Source organism: Melampsora larici-populina (assembly GCF_000204055.1).
Source record: "Melampsora larici-populina 98AG31 unplaced genomic scaffold MELLAscaffold_58, whole genome shotgun sequence".
Classification (NCBI taxonomy): Eukaryota; Fungi; Basidiomycota; class Pucciniomycetes; order Pucciniales; family Melampsoraceae; genus Melampsora; species Melampsora laricis-populina.
In genome coordinates, this window is record NW_006768822.1 from 1 (window position 1) to 13,875 (window position 13,875).

General features: G+C 37.7%; 2 protein-coding genes across 2 annotated transcripts; both read right to left on the reverse strand.

Moving 5' to 3' along the window:
• Window positions 1-1,823: 1,823 nt before the first annotated feature.
• MELLADRAFT_67782 (uncharacterized protein) lies at window positions 1,824-2,611 on the reverse strand (the record flags this gene model as incomplete). The annotated part of the gene is made up of 4 exons (XM_007416271.1): window positions 1,824-1,996; window positions 2,127-2,177; window positions 2,275-2,307; window positions 2,494-2,611. 4 exons carry the CDS (start codon window positions 2,609-2,611, stop codon window positions 1,824-1,826), a joined length of 375 nt encoding a protein of 124 aa, XP_007416333.1.
• A 4,541-nt stretch (window positions 2,612-7,152) lies between these two features.
• On the reverse strand, window positions 7,153-7,930 carry MELLADRAFT_111798 (uncharacterized protein; the record flags this gene model as incomplete). The annotated part of the gene is made up of 4 exons (XM_007416270.1): window positions 7,153-7,241; window positions 7,362-7,403; window positions 7,458-7,538; window positions 7,693-7,930. The coding sequence occupies 4 exons, from the start codon at window positions 7,928-7,930 to the stop codon at window positions 7,153-7,155; spliced, it is 450 nt and encodes a 149-aa protein (XP_007416332.1).
• Between the last annotated feature and the right edge of the window lie 5,945 nt (window positions 7,931-13,875).

Consider the following 13,875-nt stretch of genomic DNA (forward strand, 5'->3'; position numbering starts at 1 on the left):
TTTCCCTGATTAAGAAGTCACTCCTCCTGAGGCTAGTGATATTCGACAAACAAGGACGGTACCAGTAGTAGTCATACCTCCATATGAGCCAGAAGGAGAGAAGAAATTTTTGAAGATACTCAAAGATAAACGGGTTAAAGATAAGGATGGTAAGGACACCATCTTATACCTGGTCAGGTATAAAGGTAAAGGAGCAGATGGGGATGAATGGCTCCCAGGAGATAAAGTACCTAACTCAAAGGTGACTCTTAGAGCTTTTCGAGCATCTAAGAGGGATACAGCAGTTCAGTAGAAGGATAACCTTCTCTGGTGGTGGGGAATGTCAGCCCTGAGCCCTGTGTACAGGACCACGGACTAACAAACACACATGCAAATATATGTAATACATATGTAATTATATGAAACTTGTCTAAAACCATAAGAATTACAACTCATGGCTCAGTTTCAAGAGTCACTTAAGTAACAAGACTTACTAGGACTTAACTAGTAATAGTAAACCTAACCCAAACCTAACTCAAAGAAAAGCAAACCTAAGCGCCAACCACAAGTTGACGCCTAGATCTGGAATATATAAACTCCTCTTCTTCCCACTCTAGAAGAAGGACCAACTTATTATCATTCCACAATTCCACATCACAACTTACTTGATTCTTACCAAGAATATTGAGTATAGTGATTTTATTGTACTTGATCTTATAGTTCTACAGCCTTCCTCAAGCCCTTGTAAGCTTTAAAGCGGTGGTTCTAAACTAGTGGGACTATATAGTTATAGAACCAAGCTTTAGAATTGCATAGGATACCTCCTGAGTTGAGTGTAAAGTATCCGGCGGAACCTTTGAGCAATCAGAGTGTAAAGTTCTGCAGGCTCTATCCCCAACAGAGCTCTTGAGTAAGCTCCTTTGAAGGATTACTCAGCCATCCCACTGGCTTTAAACCCTCTTCTTAGAGGTCAACTAACTGAAGTCTTTACTTGTTTATACCAAGTAAAGACTTTGTTAATCTTTATTCCACCCTTACTTCACCTTTTTTAGTGAAGAGTCAGCCAAAAAGTAGCTGACCCCTCACAGTATCCCAGGTGAATGAGTCTCAATTCTTACTACTTGTTATAGTTATTGATATATGCAGTCAAGCAATCCATGACTTGAAAAACATGCTCTGTGATGAGGCACAAAAATGGATAACAGGTGTCTTTAACTTAACAAAGTGAGTCATAATTTTTTGTGGTCTACTCAACATCTTTCTTTCTCTAAATATCAGCATGGATGCATGGTAACAACCAAGAAAACATTTTTGTCAAACATCTCTACATAGTTAAGTCTTCTTCTTTGGCAAGCATTTGTTGGGATCAGGTTTTCTAGCCAAGGAAGTGTTTTTCCAAACTGCTCAGACAAAATGTGGCCACCAAAATTTACTTGTTTTTGTGTAGTTTCTATTGTTTTCCCTTGATACCATGATATCATGTGGGAGAAATCAAAATTCTGGCCATAGTGTACCCAATGCCGCATAATGCTAGTCTCACCACACAATTATTCCTCTATGTATGCTTGTCTTGTATTGTGTTGCCTTCTCATTTAACTGTAGAGGTGTCACACAGGTTTAGAACACACTATGTATCTCATACCTCAGCGGAGCAGTGTTGTTGAAATGCCTCTAAACAATTTAATTCTCTTCCACTGATCTAGAAATTGTTAATTTTCCAATCTATGACGGAGACCACCGGAAATGTTTGACAAATATTTGTAACATATTCACAAAGAACATATGCAAGCCAATGTTCCCTCTGAGTCAAACATTGGGATTTGGTTTCCAAAAAAGCTTTGTTCTCATGATGATATCAATTCTCCAAGAAACTCGAATGCTTTTTCCATAACCCCTGCTACGTCCACTTCTGCGAAGATCCCTTGAACTGCCTCCAGTACTGAATTGACGGCCTCTTGGCCCTCAACAAGTTCGGAACCAAGTACTGATGAAATTGTTTCTTCAAGATCTGTTTCGTCTACATAGCTTACATCAGCTTTAATGTCACTCTACACACTGATTTCTGTTTTATTCCATAGTGAAAGTAAACCTTGGCGTTTTCTGGATACATAGTGGAGATGCCTTATATACACGATGAATTGGCTCACCAAGTTGAGCAGACTCCTCCTCATTTCCTTCCATTACCACAACAGTGTTACCTACAAATAATTGGTGTTTTGGTAATGTTGAGTTGAGTCATCATCCGAAATTTGATTACCTGCTTTTTTTTGATGTAGAAGGTTTTAAAATACGTACTCGATTTCTTTTTTCTTGGTCTCAATAATATTGCTGTATAAGTTGTTGTTGATTTCAGGACACTACAAGTCAATTTGGTGGGCCAACAAGACATTGAGGACATTGAATCTGACCTTCAACAATCTTATTTGCTAACTCTTTTGCTTTCCCTACACGCATCAGATTCCGTTATTTTTGTATCAGTCAGTGTTCAAAACGATGAGAAAGGAGAGCACTTACGATTTCTTCCTTCATGGTCTGCATGATCTCCTTGTCTGTGTAAGATTTCGTCAAGTTTCTCCCTCACTGAAAATTCCTTGACACATTTGGGGACTGTCAGTGATCCATGCTTATCCATCTTGAACGTCTAGCTTTGAATATGACTTTTCAGCCAAGATAAGTCTAACCTACTATGTCTGTGTAGGTTTGATAACTTGTCTCTCTTTCTAGTATGAAGTTGGACCATGGAATTTGTAGGATTGCCTCGATTAGCTACGCAAGCATCCTCTTCTATATGAACATTTGAATTTGGCAAATTGTTGACCATCTTCAGCACGACCAGAAGCTTCAGCATAGTCAGGCGCTCTCCAAGTATTCCAACCAGCGGGACGATGCATCGGCATTGCTGCCATCATTGAGACATTCAGAAAGAATAACACAACCTTGAACTTCATTGTGGGGACCGGGTGCTGGTTCAATGGTAGATGCTGGAAGCTATTTTTTGCAATGATGCTAATGAGGTATGAGAAAAGACTTCGAGTAATTTTCTATATCTTTCAAGTGATGAACTTCGATTTAGCCAACTCGTATTTAACTAATAAGTTTGGTTATGGGCAAAGCAAGTGATTCTTTATGAAGAGGGGAAACTCTCAAAACAAAGGAAAATTGAAAAATGTAAGAAAGATGCAAAAAGATTGACTATGGATATGTTGACGAGCTCATTGGGTATCTATATGTTTTCCTGGTCTCTAAAGAGGCTGAAGCAGCAGTCACGAAGCAGATGGGCTACACGACATTGTGTATAAACGGGTACCGCCACTACGTTTTGTTCTTGGTAAAAAAGAGATTGATACGGGGTGGCGGTATCCTCTAAATGTGTGCTCTGTGATCGGCTACGAAATTTGCTGTGCACACCCAGGATCTCGTACTACGCCCTGTTCTTGGTAGCATTTTTTTAGAAAGGGTCGCGAGTACTTGTTTTTTTACGTTTCTTCTGGATGTGTCCTCTGATTGGCCAGAAACATCACTATGTATAAAGAGGATCTTCCAACATGTCTCGGTCTGGGTAGAAGACAATTCTATAGAAAGTTGCGGATACTCGTTTCTTTACTTCTTTCTAGATGTGTCCGCTGCCGCAGGGTTAACATTTTGGAACATCAAATGGATCCTGCTGTGGATCGACTGAATTTGATTAGCATTCTCTCGAGCTTGTATCCCTCATGATAACTATGAAGCATAATTGAGACAAATTTCATAGATCCAGGCCGCATAATGATATATCCAGGCTTACGTAAAGTTATGCATTTCTTGTGTTTGAGCAAATCTGACAGGTAAAATTTGAGAAGAATATTCAAAACTTGTTGATGGTATGTCCGAATGGTGAAGCCTATATTGCTGTTCAGAAATCAAAAACATTTTGTTAATGATACATGGTTTACCCTATCACAACTAGCAGGTTTGCCTGCATTCCTTATGACCTTCTACTAAGATTTCCTGTGTTCTGTACAAGTCTGCCTTCCTCTATATGGTCGGCAAAGATTGATGTTCACTTTTCTCAACCCGTGTTCAAACTGCAGTTTGTAAATATGCAAATTTGTAAACATAAACTGAGCCCTTCGCCCCCAAAGACCATGGGAGGAACTTAGGTCCCGTTTGGTAGCTGTCAACCTCGCAGGTTGACCCATTCAAATGCTGAGGTGTACACTTCAAGGCAGTTTGAAGCATGCACTTGGTGTTGAGCTGTTTGGTACACCCTCTTTCAAAAAGGGTGAAGCGTATGCCCAGCAGGTATGCAGATATACCAGTCAAATTAGTCAACCTGGCAGGTTGGTTGTTTAACTACATTCTGGAGTGGCAGGTTGAGGTGCCTACTGCCATAGACTTGGCTTTGGCATTGTTCCACATTGGTCAAATTTGATAGGCTGCCAAGATAAGCAGTTGTCTTGCCCTGCTTGGATAACTGGTATCTCGGATGAGACTGAGTGTGAGTTTTTCCTTTCTTTTTGACAGTTTCAGTTTTCTATAGAGGTGGTATGAGATGATATTTCTATGATGGATCAATTGTTATGATCAAGTACATGAACCATTTGAAAATCAAAATTTGAACCAACATGAGTTGTAGGTTGATAACCAGGTGAGATCTTTTGAATGAGTGAGAGGAAACATTGATCAATATTGGATCAATGTGGATGGGTGAGATGAAATATCAATCAATCTTTGATCAATGTTTTGAATAACTTCTATGTATAAAAAATATCCCCTTCATGAAGCCCATGATCTTCAGATTTCATGAAGGCTGAGTTTGGGCTACCAAACAGCCCAGGCTCTTATAATAACCTGTGAGGCAGACATTGTCAACCTGAACATGCACAAGTAGACACTTGCAAAATGTACACCTGCAAGGTTGACATCAAACAAGTGGGGCCTCAGTCAAGATTAAAATTTCTGGTAGTACACCAAATAATTTAGGTGGCTCTCATTTGGTCCTATTGATGACCAAGCTTTGATGTCTCATCAGATAGATGTAAACATATCCCAATTCTACTTCAAAGTCTCCCAAGTATCACAGCACTTGGGCTGTCTACAATAGGAGTCACCTTGTGGCTCTACAGTACCAGCCGTTTGGATATCACACAATGAAGAGACGTTAGACTTCTGATCCCACATTACCTGGAGTTAATCTCTAAGATGAATGAATTTGAGTGCAATCCTCATAATTGCAATCTCAGGGGACACTTCTGTGGTTGCAAAGGCAGTTGGAATCATTTGCAAAACTGGGCCTCTTTTTGCAGAACTTAGTAAGGGTCAATAGCTGGAAGCATAGGGAATGATGGATCTTTGATCCAAGACAGTTTTGATCAACTTTGGGAACCTTTGACACCATTGACTGGTTCCTACCAAAGCTGACTCCCATCATGGATAGGCGGAATTTATGAGCCAGTAACAATTACAGTGTAGAGAAAGTCTTCATCTGACTACAAGCTCTCAATTGTGAGGCTATGTGATGCATGAGATCTTGTCTAGATACATAGGAGGTAGTTTAAGAGAGCCACTGTTTGTCCATGGATTGTCAAAAGTCTTGAAGACAGTCAAACCCCTCTAAACCCATACCCCTCTGTGGAAAGCAAATTCTATGGCTATAAAGGGATTTTGTATTTGTTGGGAAGAACCTCTATAGACATACATTCATGGCTATATATTGAAATCCTTTTAAAGACATGAAAAATACGGGTTGGGTTCTCAGCTGAGCTTGATGAACATTACAACAATTTCTAATGCGTGTGATTTGAGATGGATTTGTTTTGTCAAGCACTTTGGCCACTATGCCATCAACACCGCAAGCGCTACGCAACGCAATGGATTTCAACCTATTTCCATTGCGTTGCGCAGTCGGCGCATTATTACGCTACGCAACCACTCCGCAATGGGGTGTTTTTTTTGTAACTTGCCGTTGCGGAGCGGTCGGGCAAATATTGCGGAAAATGCGCAATATTGCCCTATTTCCGCAATATTTGCCCTAAATAACCGTCAAAAACCGACCGCAATTGTGGTGCGGGTTTCTGACCAAGGGGTTTTTTGAACCCGGATTGTGGAGCGCTGGCACCGCACTATATTGCGTTGCTATTGCGGCGCCCAAAAGCGCTACACAACCGCACCGCAACTGCAACATAGTGCGGTGCTCTTGCGGTATTGATGCCATAGTGCTCTGGTGGTGAAACATCTTCTTGGTCACTCATGGTATGTATCCAATTAGTGTGAGGATACTCAGGAGCAAGATTTTGAGGATTCATACCTACCTACCGGCCAATTTTCTTATAGGTTTACATTGGAGTTTTTTTCAAATCTTGGGTATGGGTTACTGTGATAGGCAGAACTATAATATTTCAACACATTTTGGCCCCACCCAACTTGGGAGAACCAAAAAACCATGCCTACAGGTGGATTAAGGCTTTAGAGGGGTACAATATCAGACGGGTTTAACTGTACTGAACATAATGATAAAAAAATGCATATCCTATGATACCAAAACAAAAACAAAAAACTCCTTCTTTGAGTGAATGCAACACCTCAATAAAAAATCTTTGGGGGTTGGTTTGCTGTGTTGGTAATGAATTGATTGGGTGATTTGATGTTCTTCAATCAAGATAATTCTGCACAAGACTGGAAAAATGAAAAAAACAGATATCCATGCACATTTCATTCCTGACTACAAAAATACTACTACCAGTGATCCTTCATCAATAGTACCAAATCACATTCCAACAAACCATGTATCTTTCTCAATCCTCATGAGCCCTGTTTCTTTGCCCAGGAATCACCTCTAATATGAGCACCTCACAGAATACTCTTGTGCAAACTTGTTTACAAACAGCACCCCCCAATGTCTTTCCATATGGGTAGGCAACACTTGGAGAAACATTCTGCAGCTTCTTCTTGATCCTTCAGAAACTCTTATTGTATAGCTTACATTCTACGTCCTGAGGAAAAATGAATGAAGTTGACATACATCACTTATGTCAGCTGTGAAACTTTGTAGGATTACAGAGCAAATTATTCAAGTGAAGTCTCACATTGAGGGAATTTTCCATCAGGAATTTGAGGATCAGAGGGATCAATGATGATGTATCTCCTTTCTCTCCAAATATTGAAGATCCTCCAGGACCTCTGTGACCTATATCATCATGCACTACAAAACTCAAATGGGTCAGACCATTTGAAAGTTTGATCAGTACTCTCATGTAACACATTCCATGAATTCCAGAGTTTGTCTACATACATATACCCCTTCCTTCTTGATCAGCTGTAACTGGGTAGGTTTGCTTTTCTGTTGGAGAAAATATATTCATCTGATGAGCTACTTGAAAAAAACCACTCATTGATCAACTGACCTTTTCCTTTGGGTGCTATGATTTTTTCTGGTGTCTCCTTACCTTTACAACAATTTCAGTCCAGTGAAAAAGCATGATTCAATGATTCAGACTAACCCTGTTCTGTGATATCACTGTCTTCAATGTGGTTCAAATCTGGTTGATCTTTTTTCACAAGTGCTTCCAATCCCATTGCACCTGTCAATCACATAATAAAATAAGTAGACAGTCAGATATCTTAATCATTTCCCCTCAGAGTTCCTGATCAAATTTAAGCAAAATTTTGAAAGGAGATTCATCAACTTGCCTCTTTCCCAAATGCTTGGAGGACGGCTTTGAATGCTAGTCGCACCCAAGAACATCCTATCTCCACCATGATGACTGGTATCTGAGTCATTTGAATCTGAATCAATGTCAGACAATTTGTTTTTTTCTTGTGTTACAAGGTCCCAATCCCAAGAGTCTTCCGAAAAGCCAAGATTTTGTTCACGTAGTAATTTTTCAGAAACCTTGAGATATTCTGAGGTATCTGTAGGTCTAGCTTTAGAGAAGGAGATTTGTAAACATAATAAGATGAGTGGTATTTTCATCTTTGGTTCAGTTGTTTGGTATTTTGATTTAGAAATGTGATATATATATATATGTTATAAAAGAGAAAATATAGAAAAGAGAGTGTGTGCTCTGGAATGCAGGGAAAGTGTGTGATAGAGATAGATAGAGAGATAAGCTCATTATAGGTTGAAACCACCTTTCCAAGTTGTTAGAACTTTTACTGAAGTTGAGATCTTGAGTCAAGTGGTGTACAATTACTTGGCCTTTCAAGTTTGAATAATACTGTTTGATCATTCACACTGTTGAAGTGTTTGTCCTTACTGTGTTTTGACTCTGGTGACTTGGTCCTACTTGTGTGGAAAGGTGATGGCACATAATTAGTTTTATGCTGTCTGACTCTAGTGGCATAGTTTGCATTTGGTAACATTGAGAGACATCCTTTTGTCTCTCTAGAACTTTAGTTTCAGAACTTGTCACAATTATATAAGAAGACATAATGGAAGATTCAATCATTTGTTAGACTATCAGTATAGAGCTTTTGCACATGTAGAATAGTGGTTTCAATTACACATCCATTCATAGTGAATATTGTGTTCAATCATCTTACACAACAGCTCACATGATAGTTATAGAATTCATGATAGATTGGTAAATTGACTCAATATTTTATATTTTCACTATCTCATTTCAATTGTAGAAATTTATTTGTCATGTCATTTTCTGTTTAAAGTCTAGCTTTCTCACAGTGCTCAAATGCTCTTTTCCTCATCCATTATTTTACAGGAGGAAAAGAGTAAGTCTTTTTCAAAACCCTCACTTCATGTTTTCTTTGTTTTGCTAATTTTTCTCATCTTATTTGTTTCACCTCAACTCATATTGACACTGGATCTTTTGCTGAAGCTGTTGTGTTGATATTCCTTCTTGTTTTTATAATTGACCTGGAAACTGTGTAGGTTGGATCATTTGAATAGATTGATCCTTATCATTAATTCTTTTCATTATTACTTAACTTCCTTCTCGTTTATATTTATTTGTTCTCACCTATTGTTCAGGTTAGCATCCAGGTATTCTGTGACTTGAAGTGATTGAGCCTCACTTCTAGATTTTTTCTTGAGAAATCTCAGATACAAAGGATCTGTGGCTTTTCAAAGATGTCACATGACCAACAAATCACCTTCCCTCTGCCTTTGATTTTGCTATCAGTGTGTGCAAGACACACTGTATTGTACCATGTCTGAAAAAATTGAGAATATTTGGGGTTTAAACAATGACCTAGAACATGAAATACTTCAAGGTCCAAAGCTTTTCCTGTAAGTGAATCAGAGGTCCAGATAATTCTGATTCCTTGGGCCCAGGACTGATGCAAAGGTTGGAGGCTATGATGAGCATGGTCTCTAGCACTGACCAGCTCAAGTACAAAACTTAATGAAGAAGAAAATTTCTATAATTTAAAAATCAGTCCCCTGCTGTGTCTTTCATGTTGTCATTGTTAGGTACCACAACTTGATACAACTGTCTTTGTCTGATTTTGTTGTGTTTGTAACCATGTTATGGATCCTTCAATGTGTTTTAATAAGACCAGATAAAATGTATGTATGAGGTTGGTGGTCTGAAACATAAGCAAAAAGAAACAAGCCATATCTTATTGCTGACTACAAAAATCAACCACCCAGTCACATTTCCAAAACCTGTTGTCAATACTTCCTCTTCCTATCTCTTCTGAATCTGCTAATTACAATCTTTATTGGACCATATACAGGTGCTTTTTCAAGTATGGCTTCATAAGTTGCTACTATGATTTCATTTGTGATTGTTAATGGTGTTACATCCAAACAAACCTATTCCCCAGTTGCCTTCAATACAGGTAAGATATAATTAGAGAATGTTGCTGCATTTTTATTGTGATTCTTTGAGGATTCCTCCAGTGCAGCTTCTGATTCACTGCCTGTAGGTGATCAATCAATTTTGCACAAGCAAAGTCACATCATGTTTTGGAAGATGTGGAAAAAACAATGTCTGAATACTTTCAGTGAAGTTCTAAGATGATTTATCTTTTCATCTACAATCTTGTCTTCATAGGACTTACCAATTGTAGTATAGAAGTTTCTCTTTTCTTTTCAGTATTTGCAGGACCTACAAGATCCTTGGCTGTGAACGTTAAAGATTTTGGTCAAAACCCTTGATAGAACATTCACTGAGCTCAAATCATCTTCTACAAACTTATTCTCTTTTTTGTTTGATTAACTTTAACTGGGTAAGTTTTTTATCTGTTAGAGAAGTCAGAAGTCAATCTGATAAATCACTTAATCAGAGACTGCAAGAAGGAGTTTTCTGACTTTTTCTCTTGGATTCTATGAGCTCTACTTCTACTATCTCAAGGTGTGCTCCGGCCGCTATCCGGCAAGTTCAGGCCATTCTGACAACCAAACCGCCAAATTATCTGGCCACCAGATGATGTCAAAGGCCTTTCTGGCATCCAGACCCGTCGGATGATCCGACGTATACCCGGCCAAAAATTGGGTCTGGGTCCCTGACAACACACTTAGACTGCGGTATCTGGCGTGTTCAGGCCATTCTGACAACCAAGACGCCGGATTATCTGGCCACTGGATGGTTTCAGAGCCCTTTCCGGCATCCGGATCCAACGGATGCTCTGTTGGATATCCAATGGATCTTTGGTTCTGGAGCACACCTTGACTACTATCTCTTTGTAACCTGTACAAGAAATCCTAGTCCAGTGAAAATCCACAAGTCAATCTGTCACACTGATCCTTTTGTTCAAGATCTTTACTGTGGTCTGGATCTGTATTAGATTTTATCATGAGGCATCTGAAGTTTCTCACACCTGTAAGCTCCATGACAAAATTAGTAGACAGTCAGATACTTTCATCATTACCCCTCACATTTCACTTATCCACCAAATCACCTTACCCTCTAATTTGGTCTTCCTACATACAAAATATATAGCTGTACATACTGTAACATCTATTTTGAAAGACTCAAGGATCAAGTCAACCTAAAGAATATGTAGAAACTTTCAGTGGGGAATATAGTTGGTAGCATACTCAGAGGAACTAACTTACATCTTGTACCCCTTGAATCAAATAGCTATACCTCAAAAGTGAATGTAATACAAAACGCTAAAGATTGTAGAAATCCAGAAATTTAAACCCATATACTCACAAGTTACAACCAACCAACCAAATCCGAACCAAGAGCTTGCATACAGAAGGCCTACACATACACTGCACATGTACACAATTCTATTCTCCCTTGACCCATGACAAATCTTCAAATCAATGAATTAAACTATCCAAAACCTCTCCAAATATTTACATTCAAACCATTTCCAAATAAACAAATTGATAAAGAATTAATTCATACTTCTATCATACATATGTATACAGACCAAAACAAAATTGGTATATACAAAAACATTTCTTCGGGAAAAATCTCAAGTTGTTAAGTAAAGTAAGGTATGTATGAGTTGTACCTCTCTTACAACATACCTACATATTAACATAACCCATCAACTTGCATATGTTTTTGTCTAGCCCAGAAAGGTCAGAGGCTAGTTATTCCTTTCCCATGTAATACCTTATTGCATATTTTTTTGGTCACTAGTAGGTCATAAGCCATAAATTAAGCCAACTCTAGTACTCTAGGATGTACATAGTTGAAGAGGATGTATGATCTTATTTGTTTGTTCCAAGCCCTTGAGAAAAGATGAAATAAACTTTTACCAAAACTTTAACCACACAATCCTGCCCAAAAAACACAAGCTCCAAACAAAAGAAGACCCAGATTCATGATAATCAAGTTTTACCAATTCTATTCAACCATTCTTTGATACTCCATACCACTCAAATCAATAACACCATATTCCTGGCAACTTTGAGTTTTGTTCTATCCAATTTTCCTCCTGACTTAATTACCAAGGCAAATTAAGTAGCTTAAAAAAGGTATGGCACAGCTCAGAATAATTTCTTAGGACAAGACATACAGCCATTCTGATATTTGTTGTTGCTCACATTTTTGAAAAGAAAAAGTTTATGAGCTCAAAACTTAAGTTTTAACTGGTTAAAACCCAAAAATTGGCTGTATTTCCTTGAATTACAGTCAATTTCAAAGTTTTATGGATTAAAAACTTAGGTTTCACCGAGTTTCACTTTTTCTTTTTCAAAACGGAGCGACAAGAAATATCGGAATGGCTGTAAGATTTATAAACACCAAAAAACCCATCAAGGAAGTTTCATCTAAAGAAAAAACAATTTGTTTGACCAGACTATCAACTTATTAAAAAACATCTTATTATCAAAAAGTCACATAAAGAAAAATCTTATCACAAATCTCCCCCCCAACCACAACCACCAATCTACCAAAGTTTTCAGAAAAATCCAGTCAAGCTTTTTTCTTTGAATCAAATGTATTTTTTCTCAAAACCATTGCACCTTTCAAACTCATTCAATGCCAATTCAATCATCATTAAAAACCATAATCCAAGCTCATAACCAAGACTCAATTCAAAACCAAAGACCACAAAAAGAAACCCAATCTGATAATAAATCCAAGACACCAACCACCTTACATAAGCCAAGAAACAAAAAAAGTCAAGTAAGTTTCCTAACCATGATGATAAACCTCAAGCTTTTCAATAATCCAATACCCAAAGTTCATGCAGAAAACTTAAAATTCTTAACAGGTTCTATATAACCAATAAACAGATCCAGACCATCCTATCATTTCACAAAAGTTCATTCCTAACTTAAGTGACACAGTTTCTCATGAGTCATCACCAAATTGGATCAAAAGGTAACATCCCTCCATCCATTCAAGTTGATTTACTGACATATTCCCCAGAAACATGAAACATGGAACAAGTTCAAACAGTATCTCACAGTTACTCCAAAAAACCACTCACTTTTTAAGTACTTGGATAGAAATTGATAAAAAATGAGCTAGGTTTTACAATTAGTGGTAAAAAGATCTGAAAGCAGTGAAAGGATTTCACAACCTTTAATTTGAAAAGAGTACTAAGTAAAGATCAGTTCAAGCTCCAAGGTGGATCATGATGATTAGATAGACTCAAGCATTGGTATGTAATTTACTTGGCCAGGAAACAAGTTGTCAGTTTAAGCCAATTTGGCTGACCACTGATCTATTGAAGATGAAATAAAGTTCAAGGGATAATCCTGTATCCGATCCCAAGAAGTTCTCCAACACAAATAAGACACTAGCCAATCAAACCCCACAAGATCTTGCAACCACAAAAACCCAAAAGCCAAAAAAAAGTAAAAAAAGGTTTTGATCTACATATACTACAGCTGTTTGCAGAAAAAATGCCATTGTCCAGTTTTTTTTTTTTTTTTTTTTTCAAGTTACACTAAAAATTACCAACGCAGATTCTACACAAGAGCAGCTGTACGTCATGATGTGCTAATTGTTAAAGATTGTACAGAGTCTCCTCACCAAAGGTTGAGAAAGCTTGTGCATTTCAGATACAAAGGCAGCATTACTTGTGATCTTTCACAAACTTCACACCCTTGAAAAAATGGAGTACAGCCTAGTACAGCTCTTATTGTAGAATCTACGTTGGTAATTTTTAGTGCAACTTAAAAAAATAAAAAATAAAAAATAAAAAAAGAGTGACGGCAATTTTTATGCAAACAGTATAAAATTGCATTATAGAAACTGTAGAAAAAAAATGCAGAATTAAGTGGCACAGGAATGATGATGATGATAAGAATCCAAAGACAAAAAACGAAATCTATAAATAATTAACAAAACCCTATGAAAAAAAAGAAATCTATTTATCTATATATCAAACAACACAAAACCCTATGCGAATTATAAATCTACTTTAATATGACCAACTATTCCCAAAAAAAAACCTTATTCTACAACTCCATCTACAACTTCATCTTCATCTTCATCTTCAACTTCATCTTCATCTTCATCTTCATCTTCGATCCTTAACTCGATT